Below are 25,686 nucleotides of genomic sequence, written 5' to 3'. Positions count from 1 at the left end.
TCCCTCGGGTTTTAAGCCGATGCCTTGTTGTAGGACTCACTCGGGTTTTAAGCCGATGCCTTGTTGAAGGACTCACTCGGGTTTTAAACCAATGCCTTGTAGAAGGTCTCACTCGGGTTTTAAACCGATGCCTTGTAGAAGGTCTAACTCGGGTTTTAAACCGATGCCTTGTAGAAGGTCTCACTCGGGTTTTAAACCGATGCCTTGTAGAAGGTCTCACTCGGGTTTTAAACCGATGCCTTGTAGAAGGTCTCACTCGGGTTTTAAACCGATGCCTTGTAGAAGGTCTCACTAGGGTTTTAAACCGATGCCATGTAGAAGGTCTCACTCGGGTTTTAAACCGATGCCTTGTAGAAGGTCTCACTCGGGTTTTAAACCGATGCCTTGTAGAAGGACTCACTCGGGTGTTAAGCCGATGCCTTGTTGAAGGACTCACTCGGGTTTTAGCCAATGCCTTGTTGAAGGACTCACTCGGGTTTAAAGCCGATGCCTTGTTGAAGGACTCACTCGGGTTTTAATCCGATGCCTTGTAGAAGGACTCACTCGGGTTTTAGCCGATGCCTTGTTGAAGGACTGACTCGGGTTTAAAGCCGATGCCTTGTTGAAGGACTCACTCGGGTTTTAATCCGATGCCTTGTTGAAGGACTCACTCGGGTTTTAGCCGATGCCTTGTTGAAGGACTCACTCGGGTTTAAAGCCGATGCCTTGTTGAAGGACTCACTCGGGTTTTAATCCGATGCCTTGTTGAAGGACTCACTCGGGTTTTAGCCGATGCCTTGTTGAAGGACTCACTCGGGTTTTAATCCGATGCCTTGTAGAAGGACTCACTCGGGTGTTAAGTCGATGCCATGTTGAATGACTCACTCGGGTTTTAGCCGATGCCTTGTTGAAGGACTCACTCGGGTTTTAGCCGATGCCTTGTTGAAGGACTCACTCGGGTTTTAAACCGATGCCTTGTAGAAGGTCTCACTCGGGTTTTAAACCGATGCCTTGTTGAAGGACTCACTCGGGTTTTAAGCCGATGCCGTGTTGAAGGACTCACTCGGGTTTTAAGCCGATGCCCTGTTGAAGGACTCACTCGGGTTTTAAGCCGATGCCCTGTTGAAGGACTCACTCGGGTTTTAAGCCGATGCCCCGTTGAAGGACTCACTCGGGTTTTAAGCCGATGCCCCGTTGAAGGACTCACTCGGGTTTTCAACCGATGCCCCGTAGAAGGTCTCACTCCGGGTTTTAAACCGATGCCTTGTAGAAGGTCTCACTCGGGTTTTAAACCGATGCCCTGTTGAAGGACTCACTCGGGTTTTAAGCCGATGCCCCGTTGAAGGACTCACTCGGGTTTTCTACCGATGCCTTGTAGAAGGTCTCACTCGGGTTTTAAACCGATGCCTTATAGAAGGTCTCACTCGGGTTTTAAACCGATGCCTTGTAGAAGTTCTCACTCGAGTTTTAAACCGATGCCTTACCTATCGATTCCTAAGAATCATTGTAGGTTTTTTGAGATGTCTTGCATTCCACGATCATTTCAATTCACGATCGGCAACTAAGTTCTTCAGCTTATACGCACCTGAACCAGCTGGTTTGATTATCATACATGGCCCTTCTCGTGGAGGATCCAACTTCTTTTGGTGATGCGGATCTCATGCCAAAGTTCTTCTGAGGATAAAATCCCTTGATCGAAATTGTCGATGCTTTACTTGGGTATTGTAATGGTGTAAAAAATCCACATAATCGGGTGAACGTTGCCTCCATCCCGATCGTTATAAATTCTTGATACACTCGATCGTTGATGTTCTTGGTCGTAATAACATTCACGTTCAACACGATCATGCAAACCCACGATCTTAGTCTTTTTTCCGCTCCCGATGATGATCTTGATTACGATTACATTCACGAACATCGCGATCTCTGTTGTATTCTTTCTCCTCGTTCCTTAATCTTTAAGCTGTACAGGTTCGCCAGGGGGATGCATCACCACCTGATACGGAAAGATCATACCCAACCGGGTCTGGGCCCGAACGTGGCAACTGGGCCTTGACCCGAACACCACCATTGCAGAATATCTTCTGAAGCTTTGAGATCTCTTAACCTCTCTTGCTGCTAGTTTGCTTACGTTCGAACTTTTGAACGTGGCTTTGATTGCTGATTTCTCTTGTTCTCTTCTTATGGTTGGTTGGCCGCATTATTTTTCAGCTTTTCCAAAGTTGAGAAAACCGCAGCGGCAAGCGATGAAGTGGAGGACTCTCCACCTTTCGTTACGAGTCTTTCGGAACATCACTCCCAAGACTCATGTTGTCAAATAAACATAGGCTGTCTTTTCTCAAAATGAACATTCTCATTAGCACAAATAATTGAGTATCAATCATTTATGATCATTATATCTCTTAGTAACTCTTCATCAAGTTTTGATGTTGATCTAGGTGTTGTTCATTTAAGAACCACTACCAAGTTATTTTTAGTCACAGCAATAACTGTAGGGTGTTCAACCAGATACTTGGATCTTTGAGATGAATTAGAAATATCTAACCATTTCAACATGGAAAAATAGCCGGGGATGACAACTTTTCCAGCTAAAGGTGTTAGGACAGATAGCTGGAGATCAATGTTGGTTGGATGCAAGCGATATAAAATAGCTGATCTAACAGAGAAAGAAACTTCAAAGACTACACATAATGCCAGAATTACCTTTAGCCCAAAAAAAAACACCAAGCAACATCAACAAGTAGGAAACAGATCTGAATAAAACATACTAAGAAATCATATTGCAGAAGAGGAATATGAAATGACACAAAACTGGAGCAGTATTACCTGATTCCTCTAATATTTCCTAGTTCGTGTTATGTAAGATAAAATTTCCTTTTCCCCTGAAGCCAGTCCTTGGTAGATTGAGAACCGATAGAATGAATCATTTCTTAGTCACCACTAACTCATGGGACAATGATTGCCACCTTGACTAGAGCATCAAGGTTCGTATAAACATCCAGATGTCGATAGAATGGGTCCATCACCAAGAGTTCTCAAACTGCTGTGGTTGAAGGATAGAATAACATCAGCTAGACAGGCATGTGTTCATCACAAGATCAGAGGAGTTGTATTGTATGGAGTAAGTAAGAATAAGAGAAAGAGACGCCCGAATTTAGACGAGCATCAAGATAACAGACTTAGACAAATGAAGTATCCATCACAGTCAAAACACAATCCCCGGATAACAACTCTATGAGAGTCTACTCCACCATTTTCACTAGATGACAATACCTTTCTAAAAGAGTTGAAGGCACATAAATTCACTGTCAAAAACTGTATGATACCTCACAAGTTGCATCAGCTATAATACTAGTGCACATGTTAACTGGAAAAAGGTCTCTTAAAAAAGCAAGATGCTTAACATGTATACGTTATTTTCGTGTGTGTGAAGAGATGGGAACAGCAGCAGAATACCTCCATCAATCCTGTGTGAACGGCTGAAACCATTAACGGCTGGAAAGGTAGAAAGACAGCAGAAGCTGCAGTCAACAACTTAGTATTGTCATTCCTTAGTGCCCCTGAAAGACACTGCAAGGGGGGGAGAAAAGAAGAAAGTCATCATATAAAGAATCTTCATCTTCAAGTGGGAAACACCAAGTACTAGCAATAAAACAAGCAAGTTAATATCTATCAAAGATAAGTAATGAAACTCAGGAAATGTATGAGCTACTACTCTTCATATGATGCAACTGTCTGCGATGAGCAACTACACTATTTATCAACCAGCAGAAAAGGCCATAAAAAATCTGAAATACTATTAGTGCATTGTCAGATAATTACTTCTGGTAGGCACAATTATGGATGACATGGCATCAACTTCAGCAAGGCACTGATGCTTTCCCTGCAAGATCATTTTTCTAATCATTCATAACATCAATTATGGAATGCTAATTTGTACAAATCAGATCCACTCTCCTAATATACAATAGCTTAAATTGCATGATTATTTGCAATGGCTTATGTAGTCAGGATTTCATTTGGATGTATGAGGTTGTATATTCTCTGTTTACAATAGATGCATTAGCTTTACATATGATTGGGGGCAGATTAACACAAATAGTCTTCTAAAAATTTAGCGGTCATTACAGGAGAGATAAATTTTCACACCAAGGGTGAATGCACCAATATTTTGCACGATTATATGTGGTGAACATGGTCAATTTATATAACATAAACAACTAATTTGGAAAGGTACTGCCATATTTCTTCTGCATTTTCCATCTACCTGTGGGCCAGAGCAAATAGATTTTCTCGAAATTGCAATTATAAAAATTATGCATGGCTTCCCCCTAGTTCAGTTCTAAAACTGAAGGTAATCAGAGGATCAAACTTTGAAATTAGCTAGACTTGCCTGTCCGTGTTGTGCACGCGCGCCTGTACTATTGAGAAGATGATGTAGTAACAACAGCAGCGTATTCTCTGATTTATTGGTTTTACGCTCCTCAAAAAGAGTTGCAACAGCTTTCCCTTTGCTCTTATTTGCGGCATCATCAATGTCCACGTCCACTGTTGATTGCCCATTGTCGAAAAGACATACCATCCCCTTACCAGGGATTTTTCATTTTTTTAAACAGAAAATAATCATGATTCACGAAATAGAATAATATCAGAATATATTCTAAAGCCGAGATTTTTATCAAGCTTGTTTTCTCATCTTTGAGGTCTCTTAACCTTCCATGTTGCTTGTTGCAGAATTGCTCCACCACATGAAGGGTTAAGTTTGGCCTGGACTATCATGGTTGAGATGAGTTCCAAAGCATTATGACCATCGTCGGGAAGATGAACCTAAGAATGCCATTGAAACATAAGAATGTCATTCGGAGGCTGGAGTTCCACACCATAACAAGGCCAGCAAAGATATATTGAAACCAAAAAACTCCAAAAATCGAGAAACAACTCCAGGACAAAAAACTACTGCCGGACAGAGCTTCTCTAACTCCTTGGCTTCATCAATGACTTCATATGACCTCAGCGAATTGATATTGGAGAGGGAATGTTTCTTGCCAAGCATGGTGGGTGTGTCATCAAGCAACGGAGAAACGTCACAGCCATTAACAAAGCAGTAAGTGCATGACCGAAGCAGCGCTTCTAGGTTCCCTTTAATGCAAATTTTTCCTGATCTCTTGTCTCACGACAGGTTCTGCTTCTGGGCGTGTCTCGGAAACAAAACCTTGCTCAGTTCTTTTTTAACTACCTGATTAATTGTATTTCTTTAACACGTGAACTGAATTTATCAAGAGAAGCATGACTAAGGAAATAAGCAGACGGTGTATGCATGAAAATAGAGATGACATAGAAAGGATGAAACGCTTATCTTCTCAAGTGGGAGTCCACTTTTTTTTTTTTTTGGATGAATAAATAATTAAATTACCAAAAGCCAATGAAAGACGAAAGAAACAATGAAAATGGGGCAAGAGAGAAGCTGAGAGACTCCAAGAACTAACAAATAGCCTATTTCTTCGAGAATCTACAATAGGGGGGGGGAGAGAAAGCAAATACAAAAAAAACATCAAGTGAGGGGCAAGAAAGAAGCTGAGAGACTCCAAGAACTAACAATTAGCCTATTTCTTGGAGAATCAGCAACAGGGGGGTGGGGGAGAGAACGCAGTCTCGAAAAAACATCAAAGTAGATGGCATTCCAAATCAAATCAATTGAACGGGATTTGGAGGACCATCTGCGCATGTTACGCTCCCACCAAAGATGGTGAATAGTGGCGGCAAAGACAAACTTACCCACAAGGTCACAAGCAGAAGTACCGGCAAAGATTCTCAAGATCCAGTTCCATTCATGTGCAAAACCAAAAGAAAAATAGGTGGTTAATATCCTCTGAACTATTCCAGCAGATGGCACAGTTTGGGTTGGCAAGAATGTGACGGCTAATGAGAAAAGTTTGGGTAGGCAGGGCAAGGCTAAGGGTTCTCCAAAGAGTAAGGGCATGGCGAGGGATGTGACCTTTGAACCAAACAAGAGGGGACCAAGGGGTAGAGGGAGAAGGGGTTCTCAGGAGGTTCCAAGCCGATGTTGTAGAAAAGGGGGTAGAGTGGGGGTGCAGCCAAACAATGCGGTCATCGGGGAGGGGGGATAAGGGGCGGAGGGAGCTCCAAACCTGTGTGAGACTGGGGTGGGGGGAGGGAGACCAGGAACCAAAGGAGATGAATGAGGAGAGGGGGGCGGTTTTTAGGATACGGGTGTTATAAACGGTTCTGGGGCCAAGAATAGAGAACAAGATACCCATCGGATGCCAGGGATCTAGCCAAAAAGAAGTGGAAAGACCAGAGGAAACACTAACAGAGATGGCAGGGAGGGCCCGATCACGGAGAGTCAGGAGATTCCTCCAGATCCAGGAGGGATTGGAGGGGATCGCAACAGTCAAGTGGGAGTCCACTTGAGATCCCTACAATTGAGATCTCCAAAAAAGTAGGGATTTTCTGCTGGGTGATCGTGGTCATGGCCGTCCGACTTTAGGAGTTTATTCCGGAGTTCTCCATTAATGAGAAGCTAGAGCAGGCAAGTCGTGACCATGTCGCAGCCTCAAGGGCTAAGCTCTGCATTTATCAAATTACGCGGAGCCTCGGAGAGGCGATGACTCCAAGAAGGCGTTCGTTCCCCAAGTATTACGACTAAGATCACCTCCGAGACATGGAACCGCACAAGTGGCGAGCCTTTAATATTCGCACTTGACAGTGATTAAGAGGATGTAGTATCGAATCTGCAGAGACATTAGAAAATGAAATCTCTGGAAAACAGAAACAAAATAATCATCATTCTTACTTGTGAACAGTTTCCTTAAATTTTCATTATCGAGAAACTGAAAATACTAGACATGTTCGTCCCCTCCGGAATACCGATACCGCCTTAAAAAATCAAAGCCCTTTCCTGCAATTGATTGAGAGAGAAAGAAAGGGAAAAAGCAGATCGGAGCATCAAATGTAGTAGGAGATAACAATGACGAAGACAATGTTTTAATAGTCTTTTCCTTCTCTTTCTAAAGACTTCTCTTTTCTTTGTCAGAGCATCATTAGGAGTGAAGTAATCATGGCATTGAGATCAAAACCAAAAGAAATAAACTAAACCTTGTCCGTGACTTTCTCTAGATCGGAATATGTAAAAATTGAACTGATTTAATGATGGCAACTGCAATATCAGAAAATCATGATGAAACCAAACAATATGTGGTTTCTTTTCGTTATTTCTTAATTGGCCGACTAGAAGGAAACCAACTGAATTTTTAGTGATTTTTATATCGACAATGCAAACTTCAATGCAGAGAAAATTAATCATTACTCTTAGCAATGAAGGAAGAGGGTGAATGAAAACATACCGTACAAACGAATTACCCATAAAAAGGATTGAACGCATATACCTTTGAATCGCGGACGAATTCGTCAGAAATAAAAATACCGTAAGATTGATTTAGTATTCCTGATCTGATTTGCACGATGACTTTTTGATCAAGATTCCCACAGACGGCGCCAAATGATGCGTCCAAAATCTGCTCAGCCCTTAGATCTCCTGTGGATGACCTGCAAAATAAAGTTAGGACATGGCCCGATCCTCGGGGTCAAGAAGCCACCTCCGAAGGCTAAGTCAATAGTTGGAACACCACAAAGCTCTGGCGAGTTGCAAAGCTTAATTGAGAGATAGAAAGGAAGAAGAACCATTGAGTTACCTCTGTTGGGCATAAAGCTTTAGTTTATATAGGATTGACCACCCTTCCTTGACCGTCGGATTAATTCATGATCCTTCTTGGTGGATGTCCGATTGTAGGGTTTTTCCCATTTTCACGAGGGTGGAAGCGGTTTCCATGATCAACACGATTGCCCACTCCTCAAGGTAGTTGTAACCGTATATAACTCAATCACGTATCCCAAATTTCTAGGGATTGTGCTTATCCTTGGAACAATAAGGTTCCATCCTCATCACGAAACCAAGATGGCCGAACTTGACTGTGATGGCCGATCTCGACCGCGATGGACGAACCCGACATCGAGGAACATTCAGAGGCGTTTTTAGCCTTTAACTTCTTTTTTCCGATAGCATTCAACTTCAGTACTGGACACATGGGAAAGGATATTTTCCTAAACATGAAGGCCGACTAATGCTTATTGGAAGACATAAGTAAAGCATATCATCACTAACTTGTTTCTTTGTATTATAAGGGAGGAGGCTAAAGAGTCTTAGAAGATTATCTAATTAAACCCGGACCATGAGTCCAAAGCTATCAGGGAATGTGTTTTTCGGCGGGACTGGCTCAGAGGAATTTTTGCATTAAACGACATCGAGGGACATTCAGAGGCGTTTTTAGCCTTTAACTTCTTTTTTCCGATAGCATTCCACTTCAGTACAGGACACATGGAAAAGAATATTTTCCTAAACAAGAAGGCCGGCTAATGCTTAGTGGATGACATAAGTAAAGCAAATCATCACTAAGAGGTTTCATTATATACCTAGGGATGAGGTTAAAGAGTCTTAGAAGATTATCTAATTAAATCCGCTCCACGAATCCAATGCTATCAGGGAATGTCTTTATGGGCGGGACTAGCTCAAAGGAATTTTTGCATTAACCGACATCGAGGGACATTCAAGGGGCATTATGAGCCTTTAACTTCTTGTTTCCGATAGCATTCCACTACAGTACAGGACACATGGAAAAGGATATTTTCCTAAACATGAAGGCCGGCTAATGCTTAGTGGAAGACATAAGTAAACCATATCATCACTATGAGGTTTATATATATACCTAAAGAGGAGGTTAAATAGTCTTAGAAGATTATCTAATTAAACCCGGACCATGTATTCTATGCTATCAGGGAATGTCTTTTTCAGCGGGACTGGCTCCAAAGAATTTTTTAATTAACCGACATCGAGGGACATTCAGGGGCGTTTTGAGCCTTTAACTTCTTTTTACGGATAGCATTCCACTTAAGTCCAGGACACATGGGAAAGGATATTTTCCTAAACGTGAAGGCCGACTAATGCTTATTGGATGACAAGAGTAAAGCATATCATCACTAACATGTTTCTTTGTATTACTAGGGTGAAGGCTAAAGAGTCTTAGAAGATTATCTAATTAAACCCGGACCATGAGTCCAATGCTATCAGGGAATGTGTTTTTCGGCGGGACTGGCTAAGAGGAATTTTTTCGTTAACCGACATCGAGGGACATTCAAGGGGCGTTCTGAGCCAATAACTTCTTCCTTCCGATGGCATTCCACTTCAGTACAGGACACATGGAAAAGTTTATTTTCCTAAACAAGAAGACCGGCTAATGCTTAGTGGATGACATAAGTAAAGCATATCATCACTAAGAGGTTTCTTTATATACCTAGGGATGAGGTTAAAGAGTCTTAGAAGATTATCTAATTAAATCCGAACCATGAATCCAATGCTATCAAGGAATGCCTTTTTCGGCGGGACTGGCTCAGAGGAATTTTTGCATTAACCGACATCGAGGGACATTCAGGGGCGTTTGAGCCTTTCACTTCTTGTTTCTGATAGCATTCTACTTCAGTACAGCACACATGGGAAAGATATTTTCCTAAACATGAAGGCCGACTAATGCTTATTGGATGACATAAGTAAAGCATATCATCACAAACATGTTTCTTTGTATTACTAGGGTGAAGGCTAAAGAGTCTTAGAAGATTATCTAATTAAACCCGGACCATGAGTCCAATGCTATAAGGGAATGTGTTTTTCAAGGGACTGGCTCGAGAGGAATTTTTTCATTAACCAACATCGAGGGACATTCAAGGGGCGTTTCCGAGCCAATAACTTCTTCCTTCCGATAGCATTCCACTTCAAGATCAGGACACATGGAAAAGTATATTTTCCTAAACAAGAAGGCCGGCTAATGCTTAGTGGATGACATAAGTAAAGCATATCATCACTAAGAGGTTTCTTTATATACCAAGGGAGGAGGTTAAAAAGTCTTACAAGATTATCTAATTAAATCCAGTCCATGAATCCAATGTTATCAGGGAATGTCTGTATCAGCGAGACTGGCTAAGAGGAATTTTTGCATTAACCGACATCAAGGGACATTAAAGGGGCGTTCTGAGCCATGAACTTCTTCCTTTCGATAGCATTCCGCTTTAGTACAGGACACATGGAAAAGAATATTTTCCTAAATAAGAAGGCCGTCTAATGCTTAGTGGATGACATAAGTAAAGCATATCATCACTAAAAGGTTTCTTTATATACCTATGGAGAACGTTATAAATCCTTATAAGATTATCTAATTAAATCCGGACCATGAATCAAATGCTATCATGGAATGTCTTTTTCGGCAGGACTGGCTGAGAGGAATTTTTGCATTAACCGACATCGAGGGACATTCACGGGCGTTTTGAGCCTTTAACTTCTTTTTTCCGATAGCATTCCACATAAGTACAGGACACATAGGGAAGGATATTTTCCTAAACATAAAGGCCGACTAATGCTTATTGGACGACATAAGTAAAGCATATCATCACTAAATTTTTTCTTTGTATTACAAGGGAGGAGGCTAAAGAGTCTTAGAAGATTATCTAATTAAACCCGGACCATGAGTCCAATGCTACCAGGGAATGTGTTTTTTGGCGGGACAGGCTCATAGGAATTTTTGCGTTAACCGACATCGAGGAACATTCAAGAGGCGTTCTGAGCCATTAACTTCTTCCTTCTGATAGCTTTCTACTGCACATGGAAAAGAATATTTTCCTAAACAAGAAGGCCGGCTAATGCTTAGTGGAAGACACAAGTAAAGCATATCATAACTAAGAGGTTTCTTCATATACCTAGGGAGGAGGTAAAAGAGTTTTAGAAGATTATCTAATTAAATCCGAACCATGAATCCAATGCTATCAGGGAATGCCTTTTTTGGCGGGACTGGCTCAGAGGAATTTTTGCATTAACCGACATCGAGGGACATTCTAGGGCGTTCTGAGCCAATAACTTCTTCCTTCGGATAGCATTCCACTTCAGTACAGGACACATGGAAAAGAATATTTTCATAAACAAGAAGGCCGACTAATGCTTAGTGGATGACATAAGTAAAGCATATCATCACTAAGAGGTTTCTTTATATACCTAGGGAGGAGGTTAAAGAGTCTTAGAAGATTATCTAATTAAATCCAGTCCATGAATCCAATGCTATCAGGGAATGTCTTTTTGGGCGGGACTTGCTCAAAGGAATTTTTGTATTAACCGACATCGAGGGACATTCAAGGGCCATTCTGAGCCTTTAACTTCTTGTTTCCGATGCATTCCACTACAGTACAGGAAACATGGACACGGATATTTTCCTAAGCATGAAGGCCGGCTAATGCATAGTGGAAGACATTACTAAACCATATCATCACTAAGAGGTTTATTAATATACCTAGGGAGGAGGTCAAAAAGTCTTAAAAGATTATCTAATTAAATCTTGACCATGAATCCAATGCTATCAGGGAATGTCTTTATCGGCGAGACTATCTCAGAAAATTTTTTGCATTAACCGACATCGAGGGACATTCAAGGGGCGTTCTGAGCCATTAACTTCTTCCTTTCGATAGCATTCCGCTTTAGTACAGGACACATGGAAAAGAATATTTTCCTAAACAAGAAGGCCGTCTAATGCTTAGTGGATGACATAAGTAAAGCATATCATAACTAAGAGGTTTCTTTATATACCTATGGAGAACGTTATAAATCCTTATAAGATTATCTAATTAAATCCGGACCATGAATCCAATGCTATCAGGGAATGTCTTTTTCGGCAGGACTGTCTGAGAGGAATTTTTGCATTAACCGACATCGAGGGACATTCACGGGCGTTTTGAGCCTTTAACTTCTTTTTTCTGTTAGCATTCCATATCAGTACAGGACACATGGGAAAGGTTATTTTCCTAAACATGAAGGTTGACTAATGCTTATTGGATGACATAAGTAAAGCATATCATCACTAACTTGTTTCTTTGTATTACTAGAAAGGAGGCTAAAGAGTTTTAGAGGATTATCTAATTAAACCCGGACCATGAGTCCAAAGTTATAAGGGAAGGGATTTTTCGGCGGGACTGGCTCAGAGGAATTTTTGCATTAACCGTCATCAGGGACATACAGGGGCGTTTGAGCCTTTAACTTCTTTTTTCTGATAGCATTCCACTTCAGTACAGCACACATGGGAAAGGATATTTTCCTAAACATGAAGACCGACTAATGCTTATTCGATGACATAAGTAAAGCATATCATGACTAACATGTTTCTTTGTATTACTAGGGAGAAGGCTAAAGAGTCTTAGAAGATTATCTAATTAAACCCGGACCATGACTCCAATGCTATCAGGGAATGTGTTTTTCGGCGGGACTGGCTCTGAGAAATTTTTTTCGTTAACCGACATCGAGGGACATTTAAGGGGCGTTCTGAGCCAATAACTTCTTCCTTCCGATAGCATTCCACTTCAGTACAGGACACATGGAAAATAATATTTTCCTAAACAAGAAGGCCGGCTAACGCTTAGCGGATGACATAAGTAAAGCATATCATAACTAAAAGGTTTCTTAATATACCTAGGGAGGAAGTTAAAGAGTTTTAGAAGATTATCTAATTAAATCCGGACGATTGAATCCATTGCTATCAGGGAATGTCTTTTTCTGCGGGACTGGCTCAGAGGAATTTTTGCATTAACCGACATCAAGGGACATTCAGGGTCGATTTGAGCCTTAAACTTCTTTTTTCCGACAGCATTCCACTTCAGTACAGGACACATGGGAAAGTATATTTTCCTCAACATGAAGGTTGACTACTGCTTATTGGATGACATAAGTAAAGCATATCATCCCTAACTTGCTTCTTTGTATTACTAGGGAGGAAGCTAAAGATTCTTAGAAGATTATCTAATTAAACCCGGACCATGAGTCCAAAGCTATCAGGGAATGTATTTTTCGGCGGGACTGGCTCAGAGGAATTTTTGCATTAACCGACATCGAGGGACATTCAAGGGCGTTTGAGCCTTAACCTTTTTTTCCGATAGCATTCAACTTCAGTACAGGACACATGGGAAAGTATATTTTCCTAAACATAAAGGCCGACTAATGCTTATTGGATGACATAAGTAAAGCATATCATCACTAACTTTTTTCTTTGTATTACGACGGAGGAGGCTAAAGAGTCTTAGAAGATTATCTAATTAAACCCGGACCATGAGTCCATTGCTACCAGGGAATGTGTTTTTTGGCGGGACTGGCTCATAGGAATTTTTGCGTTAACCGACATCGAGGAACATTAAAGGGGCGTTCGGAGCCATTAACTTCTTTTTTCTGATAGCATTTCACTTCAGTACAGGACAGATGGGAAAGGATATTTTACTAAACATGAACGCCGACTAATGCTTATTAGATGACATAAGTAAAGCATATCATCACTAACTTTTTTCTTTGTATTACTAGGGAGAAGGCTAAAGAGTCTTAGAAGATTATCCAATTAAACCCGCACCATGAGTCCAATGCTATTAGGGAATGTGTTTTTCGGCGGGACTGACTCAGAGGAATTTTTGCGTTAACCGACATCGAGGGACATTCAAGGTTCGATCTGTGACATTAACTTCTTTCTTCAGATAGCATTCCACTTCAGTACAGGACACATGGAAAATAATATTTTCCTAAACAAGAAGGTCGGCTAATGCTTAGTGGATGACATAAGTAAAGCATATCATAACTAAAAGGTTTCTTTATATACCTAGGGAGGAGGTTAAAGAGTTTTAGATGATTATCTAATTAAATCCGGACCCTTAATCCATTGCTATCAGGGAATGTCTTTTTCGGCTGGAAAGGCAGAGAGGAATTTTTGCATTAACCGACATCGAGGGATATTCTGGGGCGATTTGAGCCTTTAACTTCTTTTTTCCGATAGCATTCCACTTCAGTACAGGACACATGGGAAAGGGTATTTTCCTAAACATGAAGGACGACTAATGCTTATTGGATGACATAAGTAAAGCATATCATCACTAAGAGGTTTCTTTATATACCAAGGGAGGAGGTTAAAGAGTCTTACAAGATTATCTAATTAAATCCAATCCATGAATCCAATGCTATCAGGGAATATCTTTATCAGCGAGACTGGCTAAAAGGAATTTTTGCATTAACCGACATCAAGGGACATTAAAGGGGCGTTCTGAGCCATGAAATTCTTCCTTTCGATAGCATTCCGCTTTAGTACAGGACACATGGAAAAGAATATTTTCCTAAATAAGAAGGCCGTCTAATGCTTAGTGGATTACATAAGTAAAGCATATCATCACTAACAGGTTTCTTTATATACCTATGGATGAAATAAGTAAAGCATATCATCACTAACAGTCTTATAAGATTATCTAATTAAATCCGGACCATGAATCCAATGCTATCATGGAATGTCTTTTTCGGCAGGACTGGCTGAGAGGAATTTTTGCATTAACCGACATCGAGGGACATTCACGGGCGTTCTGAGCCTTTAACTTCTTTTTTCCGATAGCATTCCACATAAGTACAGGACACATGGGAAAGGATATATTCCTAAACATAAAGGCCGACTAATGCTTATTGGATGACATAAGTAAAGCATATCATCACTAACTTTTTTCTTTGTATTACAACGGAGGAGGCTAAAGAGTCTTAGAAGATTATCTAATTAAACCCGGACCATGAGTCCATTGCTACCAGGGAATGTGTTTTTTGGCGGGACTGGCTTAGAAGATTTTTTTCGCTAACCGACATCGAGGGACATTTAAGAGGCGTTCTTAGCAAATAACTTCTTCCTTCCGATAGCATTTGACTTCGATACAGCACATGGAAAAGAATATTTTCCTAAACAAGAAGGCCGACTAATGCTTATTGGATGACATAAGTAAAGCATATCATCACTAACTTGTTTCTTTGTATAACTAGGGAGAAGGCTAAAGAGTCTTGGAAGATTATCCAATTAAACCCGCACTATGAGTCCAATGCTATCGGGGAATGTGTTTCTCGGCGGGACTGGCTCAGAGGAATTTTTGCATTAACCGACATTGAGGGTCATTCAGGGGCTTTTAGAGCCTTTAACTTCTTTTTTCCGATAGCATTCCACTTCATAGACAGGACACACGGGAAAGGACTATTTTCCTAAACATGAAGGCCGGCTAATGCTTATTGGATGACATAAGTAAAGCATATCATAACTAACAGGTTTCTTTATATACCTAAGGAGGAGGCTAAAGAGTCTTAGAAGATTATCTAATTAAACCCGGACCATGGGTCCCAATGCTATCGGGGAATGTTTTTTTTTGGCGGGACTGGCTCAGAGGAATTTTTGCATTAACCGACATCGAGGGACATTCAGGGGCGTTTGAGCCTTTAACTTCTTTTTTCCGATAGCATTCCACTACAAGACAGACACACATGGGAAAGGATATTTTCCTAAACATGAACGCCGACTAATGCTTATTGGATGACATAAGTAAAGCATATCATCACTAACTTTTTTCTTTGTATTAATAGGGAGAAGGCTAAAGAGTCTTAGAAGATTATCCAAATTAAACCCGAACCATGTGTCCAATGCTATTAGGGAATGTGTTTTTTGCCGGGAGCTGGCTCGGAGGAATTTTTGCGTTAACCGACATCGAGGGACATTCAAGGTTCGTTCTGAGCCATTAACTTCTTCCTTCGGATAGCATTCCACTTCAGTACAGGACACATGGAAAATAATATTTTCCTAAACAATAAGGCCAGCTAATGCTTAGTGGATGACATAAGTAAAGCATATCTTAACTAAAAGGTTTCTTTATATACCTAGGGAGGAGGTTAAAGAGTTTTAGATGATTATCTAATTAAATCCGGACCCTTAATCCATTGCTATCAGGGAATGTCTTTTTCGGCTGGAAAGGCTCGAGAGGAATTTTTGCATTAACCGACATCGAGGGACATTTGGGGGCGATTTGAGCCTTTAACTTCTTTTTTCCGATAGCATTCCACTTCAGTACAGGACACATGGGAAAGGGTATTTTCCTAAACATGAAGGATGACTAATGCTTATTGGATGACATAAGTAAAGCATATCATCACTAAGATGTTTCTTTGTATTACTAGGGAGGAGGCTAAAGAGTCTTAGAAGATTATCTAATTAAACCCGCACCATGAGTCCAATGCTATCGGGGAATGTCTTTTATCAGCGGGACTGGCTCAGAGGAATTTTTGCATTAACCGACATCGAGGGACATTCAAGGGGCGTTATGAGCCATTAACTTCTTCCTTCCGATAGCATTCCACTTTAGTACAGGACACATGGGAAAGGATATTTTCCTAAACATGAAGGCCGACTAATGCTTATTGGATTACATAAGTAAAGCATATCATCACTAACTTGTTTCTTTATATTACTAGGGATGAAGGCTAAAGAGTCTTAGAAGATTATCCAATTAAACCCGGACCATGAGTCCAATGCTATCGGGGAATGTCTTTTTCGGCGGACTGGCTCGAGAGGAATTTTTGCATTAACCGACATCGAGGGGCATTCAGGGGCGTTTGAGCCTTTAACTTCTTTTTTCCGATAGCATTCCACTTCAGTACGGGACCACGGGAAGGATATTTTCCCAAACATGGCCGCTAATGCTTTTGGTGACATAGTGCATATCATCACTAACTTTTTCTTTGTATTCGGGAGGGGCTGTCTTGGATTATCTATTAACCCGCCATGAGTCCTTGCTACGGGGTGTGTTTTTTGGCGGGCTGCTCGGTTTTTCGTTACCGACATCGGGCATTGGGGCGTTCGAGCCATTAACTTCTTCCTTCCGTAGCTTTCTGTCGTGGAGAATATTTTCCTAAACAAGAAGGCCGGCTAATGCTTAGTGGATGACATAAGTAAAGCATATCATCACTAAGAGGTTTCTTCATATACCTAGGGAGGAGGTTAAAGAGTTTTAGAAGATTATCTAATTAAATCCGACCATGAATCCAATGCTATCGGGGAATGCCTTTTCGGCGGGTGGCTCGGGAATTTTTGCGTTAACCGACATCGAGGGACATTCAGGGCGTTTGAGCCTTAACTTCTTTTTTCCGATAGCATTCCACTTCGGTCAGGACACATGGAAAGGATATTTTCCTAAACATGAAGGCCGCTAATGCTTATTGGGTGACATAAGTAAAGCATATCATCACTAACTTGTTTCTTTGTATTACTAGGGAGGAGGCTAAAGAGTCTTAGAAGATTATCTAATTAAACCCGGACCATGAGTCCAATGCTATCGGGAATGTGTTTTTTGCGGGACTGGCTCAGAGGAATTTTTGCGTTAACCGACATCGAGGGACATTCAAGGGCGTTTGAGCCATTAACTTCTTCCTTCCGATAGCATTCCACTTCAAGACAGACACATGGGAAAGGATATTTTCCTAAACAAGAAGGCCGGCTAATGCTTAGTGGATGACATAAGTAAAGCATACCATACTAAAGGTTTCTTTATATACCTTGGGAGGAGGCTAAAGAGTCTTAGAAGATTATATAATTAAACCCGGACCATGTATCCAATGCTATCAGGGAATGTCTTTTTCGGCGGGAATGGCTCGGAGGAATTTTGCGTTAACCGACATCGAGGACATTCAGCGGCGTTTTGAGCCTTTAACTTCTTCCTTCGATAGCATTCCACTTGAGTCAGGACACTGGGAAAGGATATTTTCCTAAACATAAGGCCGGCTAATGCTTAGTGGATGACATAAGTAAAGCATATCATCACTAACTGTTTCTTCGTATTACTAGGGAGGAGGTAAAGAGTCTTAGAAGATTATCTAATTAAACCCGGACCATGAGTCCAATGCTATCGGGAATGTCTTTTTCGCGGGACTGGCTCGGAGGAATTTTTGCGTAACCGACATCGAGGGACATTCGGGGCGTTCGAGCCTTAACTTCTTCCTTCCGATAGCATTCCACTTCGACGACACATGGAAGGATATTTTCCTAAACACGAAGGCCGGCTAATGCTTAGTGGATGACATAAGTAAAGCATACCATCACTAACTTGTTTCTTTGTATTCTGGGAGGAGGCTAAAGTGTCTTAGAAGATTATCCAATTAAACCCGACCATGAGTCCAATGCTATCGGGGAATGTGTTTTTCGGGGATTGGCTCGAAGAATTTTGCGTAACCACATCGAGGGACATTCAGGGGCGTTTGAGCCTTTAACTTCTTCCTTCCGATAGCATTCCACTTCAGTACAGGACAAATGGGAAAGGATATTTTCCTAAACATGAAGGCCGACTAATGCTTATTGGATGACATAAGTAAAGCATATCATCACTAACTTGTTTCTTTGTATTACTAGGGAGAGGCTAAAGAGTCTTAGAAGATTATCCAATTAAACCCGCACCATGAGTCCAATGCTATTAGGGAATGTGTTTTCCGGCGGGACTGGCTCTGAGGAATTTTGGCATTAACCGACATCGAGGGTCATTCAGGGGCGTTTTTAGCCTTTAACTTCTTTTTTCCGATAGCATCCCACTTCAGTACAGGACTCACGGGAAAGGATATTTTCCTAAACGTGAAGGTCGACTAATGCTTATTGGGTGACAAAAGTAAAGCATATCATCACTAACTTATTTCTTTGTATTACTAGGGAGGAGGCTAAAGAGTCTTAGAAGATTATCAAATTAAACCCGAACCATGTGTCCAATGCTATAAGGGAATGTGTTTTTTGGCGGGACTGGCTCAGAGGAATTTTTGTGTTATCCGACATCGAGGGACATTCAAGAGGCGTTCTGAGCCATTAACTTCTTCCTTCGGATAGCATTCCACTTCAGTACAGGACATATGGAAAAGAATATTTTCCTAAACAAGAAGACCTGCTAATTCTTAGTGGATGACATAAGTAAAGCATATCATAACTAAAGGTTTCTTTATATACCTTGAGAGGAGGTTAAAGAGTTTTAGAAGGTTAACTAATTAAATCCGGACCATAAATCCAGTGCTATCAGGGAATATCTTTTTCGGTGGGACTGGCTCAGAGGATTTTTGCGTTAACCGACATCGACGGACATTCAGGGGCGTTTTGAGCCATTAACTTCTTTTTTCCGATAGCAATCCAGTTGTGTACAGGACACATGGGAAAGGATATTTTCCTAAACACGAAGGCCTACTAATGCTTATTGGATGACATAAGTAAAGCATACCATCACTAACTTGTTTCTTTGTATTACTAGGGAGAAGGCTAAAGTGTCTTAGAAGATTATCCAATTAAACCCGCACCATGAGTCCAATGGTATCGGGGAATGTGTTTTTCGGCGGGATTGGCTCGAAGAATTTTTGCGCTAATCGACATCGAGGGACATTCAAGGGGCGTTCTGAGCTATTAACTTCTTCCTTCCGATAGCATTCCACTTCAGTACAGGACACATGGGAAAGGATATTTTCCTAAACATGAAGGCCGACTAATGCTTATTGGATGACATAAGTAAAGCATATCATCACTAACTTGTTTCTTTGTATTACTAGGGAGAAGGCTAAAGAGTCTTTGAAGATTATCCAATTAAACCCGCACCATGAGTCCAATGCTATCGGGGAATGTGTCTCTCGGCGGGACTGGCTCAGAGGAATTTTTGCATTAACCGACATCGAGGGTCATTCAGGGGCGTTTTGAGCCTTTAACTTCTTTTTTCCGATAGCATTCCACTTCAGTGCAGGACTCACGGGAGAGGACATTTTGCTAAACATAAAGGTTGACTAATGCTTATTGGATGACATAAGTAAAGCATATCATACTAACTTGTTTCTATGTATTACTAGGGAGAAGGCTAAAGAGACTTAGAAGAATATCCAATTAAACCCGCACCATGAGTCCAATGCTATCGGGGAATGTGTTTTTTGGCGGGACTGGCTCAGAAGAATTTTTTCGCTAATCGATATCGAGAGACATTCAATGGGCGTTCTGTGCAAATAACTTCTTCCTTCCGATAGCATTCAACTACAGTACAGGACACATGGAAAAGAATAGTTTCCTAAACAAGAAGGCCGGCTAATGCTTATTGGATGACATAAGTAAAGTATATCATCACTAAGAGGTTTCTTTATATACCTACGGAGGAGGTTAAAGAGTCTTAGAAGATTATCCAATTAAATCCGGACCATGAATCCAATGCTATCAGGGAATGTCTTTTTCGGCGGGACTGGCTACGAAGAATTTTTGCAATAACCGACATCGAGGGACATTCAGGGGCGTTTTGAGCCTTAAATTCTTTTTTCCGATAGAATTCCGCTTTAGTACAGGACACATGGGAAAGGATATTTTCCTAAACGTGAAGGCCGACTAATGCTTATTGAGTGACAAAAGTAAAGCATATCATCACTAACTTATTTCTTTGTATTACTAGGGAGGAGGCTAAAGAGTCTTAGAAGATTATAAAATTAAACCCGAACCATGTGTCCAATGCTATCTGGGAATGTGTTTTTTTGCGGGAGTGGCTCAGAGGAATTTTTGCGTTAACCGACATCGAGGGACATTCAAGGGGCGTTCTGAGCCATTAACTTCTTCCTTCGGATAGCATTCAACTTCAGTACAGGACACATGGAAAAGAATATTTTCCTAAACAACAAGGCCAGCTAATGCTTAGTGGATGACATAAGTAAAACATATCATAACTAAAGGTTTCTTTATATACCTTGGGAGGAGGTTAAAGAGTTTTAGAAGGTTAACTAATTAAATCCGGACCATGAATCCAACGCTATCAAGGAATGTCTTTTTCGGGGGACTGCGGCTCAGTGGAATTTTTGCGTTAACCGACATCGACGGACATTCAGCGGCGTTTTGAGCCTTTAACTTCTTTTTTTCGATAGCATTCCACTTGAGTACAAGATAAATAGGAAACGATAGTTTCCTGAACATAAAGGCCGACTAATGCTTAGTGGATGACATAAGTAAAGCATATCATCACTAACTTGTTTCTTTGTATTATTAAGGAGAAGGCTAAAGAGTCTTAGAAGATTATCCAATTAAACCCGCACCATGAGTCCAATGCTATCGGGGAATGTGTTTTTCGGCGGGACTGGCTCAGAAGAATTTTTGCGCTAATCGACATCGAGGGACATTCAAGGGGCGTTCTGAGCTATTAAATTCTTCCTTCCGATAGCATTCCACTTCAGTACAAGACACATGGAAAAGAATATTTTCCGAAACAAGAAGGTCGGTTAATGCTTAGTGGATGACATAAGTAAAGCATATCATCACTAAGAGGTTTCTTTATATACCTACGGAGGAGGTTAAAGAGTCTTAGAAGATTATCTAATTAAATCCGGACCATGAATCCAATGCTATCAGGGAATGTCTTTTTCGGCGGGACTGGCTACGAAGAATTTTTGCAATAACCGACATCGAGGGACATTCAGGGGCGTTTTGAGCCTTAAATTCTTTTTTCCGATAGAATTCCACTTCAGTACAGGAAACATAGGAAATGATATTTTCGTAAACGTGAAGGCCGACTAATGCTTATTGGGTGACAAAAGTAAAGCATATCATCACTAACTTATTTCTTTGTATTACTAGGGAGGAGGCTAAAGAGTCTTAGAAGATTATAAAATTAAACCCGAACCATGTGTCCAATGCTATCTGGGAATGTTTTTTTTGCGGGAGTGGCTCAGAGGAATTTTTGCGTTAACCGACATCGAGGGACATTCAAGGGGCGTTCTGAGCCATTAACTTCTTCCTTCGGATAGCATTCCACTTCAGTACAGGACACATGGAAAAGAATATTTTCCTAAACAACAAGGCCAGCTAATGCTTAGTGGATGACATAAGTAAAACATATCATAACTAAAGGTTTCTTTATATACCTTGGGAGGAGGTTAAAGAGTTTTAGATGGTTAACTAATTAAATCCGGACCATGAATCCAATGCTATCAAGGAATGTCTTTTTCGGTGGGACTGGCTCAGTGGAATTTTTGCGTTAACCGACATCGACGGACATTCAGCGGCGTTTTGAGCCTTTAACTTCTTTTTTTCGATAGCATTCCACTTGAGTACAGGATAAATAGGAAACGATAGTTTCCTGAACATAAAGGCCGACTAATGCTTAGTGGATGACATAAGTAAAGCATATCATCACTAACTTGTTTCTTTGTATTATTAAGGAGAAGGCTAAAGAGTCTTAGAAGATTATCCAATTAAACCCGCACCATGAGTCCAATGCTATCGGGGAATGTGTTTTTCGGCAGGACTGGCTCAGAAGAATTTTTGCGCTAATCGACATCGAGGGACATTCAAGGGGCGTTCTGAGCTATTAAATTCTTCCTTTCGATAGCATTCCACTTCAGTACAAGACACATGGAAAAGAATATTTTCCGAAACAAGAAGGTCGGTTAATGCTTAGTGGATGACATAAGTAAAGCATATCATCACTAAGAGGTTTCTTTATATACCTACGGAGGAGGTTAAAGAGTCTTAGAAGATTATCTAATTAAATCCGGACCATGAATCCAATGCTATCAGGGAATGTCTTTTTCGGCGGGACTGGCTACGAAGAATTTTTGCAATAACCGACATCGAGGGACATTCAGGGGCGTTTTGAGCCTTAAATTCTTTTTTTCCGATAGAATTCCACTTCAGTACAGGAAACATAGGAAATGATATTTTCGTAAACGTGAAGGCCGACTAATGCTTATTGGGTGACAAAAGTAAAGCATATCATCACTAACTTATTTCTTTGTATTACTAGGGAGGAGGCTAAAGAGTCTTAGAAGATTATAAAATTAAACCCGAACCATGTGTCCAATGCTATCTGGGAATGTTTTTTTTCGGGAGTGGCTCGAGAGGAATTTTTGCGTTAACCGACATCGAGGGACATTCAAGGGGCGTTACGAGCCATTAACTTCTTCCTTCGGATAGCATTCCACTTCGATCGGGACACATGGAAAAGAATATTTTCCTAAACAACAAGGCCAGCTAATGCTTAGTGGATGACATAAGTAAAGCATATCATAACTAAAGGTTTCTTTATATACCTTGGGAGGAGGTTAAAGAGTTTTAGAAGGTTAACTAATTAAATCCGGACCATGAATCCAATGCTATCAAGGAATGTCTTTTTTGGCGGGACTGGCTCAGTGGAATTTTTGCGTTAACCGACATCGACGGACATTCAGCGGCGTTTTGAGCCTTTAACTTCTTTTTTTCGATAGCATTCCACTTGAGTACAGGATAAATGGGAAACGATAGTTTCCTGAACATAAAGGCCGACTAATGCTTAGTGGATGACATAAGTAAAGCATATCATCACTAACTTGTTTCTTTGTATTAAATAGGAGAAGACTAAAGAGTCTTAGAAGATTATCCAATTAAACCCGCACCATGAGTCCAATGCTATCGGGGAATGTGTTTTTCGGTGGGACTGGCTCAGAAGAATTTTTGCGCTAATCGACATCGAGGGACATTCAAGGGGCGTTCTGAGCTATTAACTTCTTCCTTCCGATAGCATTCCACTTCACTACAAGACACATGGAAAAGAATATTTTCCGAAACAAGAAGGTCGGCTAATGCTTAGTGGATGACATAAGTAAAGCATATCATCACTAAGAGGTTTCTTTATATACCTAGGGAGGAGGTTAAAGTGTCTTAGAAGATTATCTAATTAAATCCGGACCATGAATCCAATGCTATCAGGGAATGTCTTTTTCGGTGGGACTGGCTACAAAGTATTTTTGCATTAACCGACATCGAGGGACATTCGGGGCGTTTTGAACGTTAAATTCTTTTTTCCGATACCATTCCACTTCAGTACTGGACAAATGGGAAAGGATATTTTACTAAACGTGAAGGCCGACTAATGCTTGTTGGGTGACAAAAGTAAAGCATATCAACACTAACTTATTTCTTTGTATTACTAGGGAGGAGGCTAAAGAGTCTTAGAAGATTATCAAGTTAAACCCGAACCATGTGTCCAATGCTATCAGGGAATGTGTTTTTTGGCGGGATTGGCTCAGAGGAATTTTTGCGTTAACCGACGTCGAGGGACATTCCAGGGGCGTTCTGAGCCATTAACTTCTTCCTTCGGATAGCAGTCTACTTCAGTACAAGACATATGGCAAAGAATGTTTTCCTAAACAAGAAGGCCGGCTAATGCTTAGTGGATGACATAAGTAAAGCATATCATAACTAAAGGTTTCTTTATATACCTTGGGAGGAGGTTAAAGTGTTTTAGAAGATTATCTAATTAATTCCGGACCATGAATCCATTGCAATCAGGGAATGTCTTTTTCGGCGGGACTGGCTCAGAGGAATTTTTGCATCAACCAACATCGAGGGACATTCAGGGGAGTTTTGAGCCTTTAACTTCTTTTTTCCGATAGCATTCCACTTCAGTACAGGACACATGGGAAAGGATATTTTTCTAAACATGAAGGCCGGCTAATGCTTAGTGGATGACATAAGTAAACCATATCATCATTAAGAGATTTCTTTATGATGCGTCCAAAATCCACTTAGCCCTTAGATATCATGTGGATGACTTACCCTGGGGTCAGGAGGCCACCTCCGAAGGCTAAGTCAGTAGTTGGAACACCACAGAGCTTTGGCGAGTTGCAGAGCTTAATTTTGAGATAGAATGGAAGAAGAACCATTGAGTTACCTCTAATGGGCATAAGGCTTTAGTTTATATAGGATTGACCTCCCTTTTTTGACCGTCGGATTAATCATGATCCTTTTTGGTGGCCGTCTGATTGTAGGGTTTTTCCTTTTTTCTCGAGGGTGGAAGCAGTTTCCATGATCAACACGATTGCCTACACCTCAAGGTAGTTGTAACTGTATATAACTCAATCACGTATCCCGAATTTCATGGGATTGTGCTTATCCTTGGAACCATAAGGTTCCTTTCCCATCACCCTACCATGATGGCTGAACTCGACTATTATGGCCGATCCCGACCGTGATGGCTGAACCCGACCATGGGGTCAGGCCGTCTTCCACCGGGGTCAAAGACTGAATCGAAGATGGACTCGGTTCAGTAATATGATGGCCGATCCCGACCGTGATGGCCGAACCAAAGCCTTTGCAGGAAGGTCTTAGTCGGTCGGAACCGAAGCCTTTGCTTCGTAAGGTCTTAGTCGGTCGGAACCGATGCCTTGTTGAAGGACTCACTCGGGTTTTAAGCCGATGCCTTGTTGAAGGACTCACTCGGGTTTTAAACCGATGCCTTGTAGAAGGTCTCACTCGGGTTTTAAACCGATGCCTTGTAGAAGGTCTAACTCGGGTTTTAAACCGATGCCTTGTAGAAGGTCTCACTCGAGTTTTAAGCCGGTGCCCTATTGAAGGACTCACTCGGGTTTTAAACCGATGCCTTATAGAAGGTCTCACTCGGGTTTTAAACCGATGCCTTGTAGAAGGTCTCACTCGGGTTTTAAACGGATGCCTTGTTGAAGGACTCACTCGGGTTTTAAGCCGATGCCTTGTTGAAGGACTCACTTGGGTTTTAAGCCGATGCCTTGTTGAAGGACTCACTCTGGTTTTAAGCCGATGACTTGTAGGAATCACTCGGGTTTTAAACCGATGCCTTGTAGAAGGTCTCACTTGGGTTTTAAACCGATGCTTTGTTGAAGGACTCACTCGGGATTTAGCCGATGCCTTGTTGAAGGACTCACTCGGGTTTTAAGACGATGCCTTGTTGAAGGACTCACTCGGGTTTTAAACCTGTTGGAATTTATTAATATGATTAATAAATTAA

At 41.1% G+C, this 25,686-nt stretch overlaps 1 protein-coding gene across 7 annotated transcripts in view; it reads right to left on the bottom strand.

Moving 5' to 3' along the window:
* LOC149001218 (uncharacterized) overlaps positions 1-25,686 on the bottom strand; it is a 106,344-nt gene that overhangs the window by 25,522 nt on the left and 55,136 nt on the right. For 2 of the 7 annotated variants that reach the window (XR_016170800.1, XR_016170803.1), the window contains one exon: positions 1,277-3,549. Coding sequence is in view for 1 of the 7 variants with exons in the window: in XM_089140608.1 (XP_088996734.1) it covers positions 5,150-5,215 (66 nt within the window). In the remaining 6 variants the exon portion in view is untranslated. Of the gene's footprint in view, positions 1-1,274; positions 5,216-25,686 lie in introns of those variants that run through there. The other 5 variants (XR_016170801.1, XR_016170802.1, XR_016170799.1 and 2 more) reach the window with 4 other exon arrangements.

Source organism: Hakea prostrata, chromosome 11 (genome assembly GCF_041222555.1).
Source record: "Hakea prostrata isolate BN-2017 chromosome 11, UWA_Hpros_2, whole genome shotgun sequence".
NCBI classification, from domain to species: domain Eukaryota; kingdom Viridiplantae; phylum Streptophyta; class Magnoliopsida; order Proteales; family Proteaceae; genus Hakea; species Hakea prostrata.
This window is presented reverse-complemented; position numbering and strand designations above follow the sequence as displayed.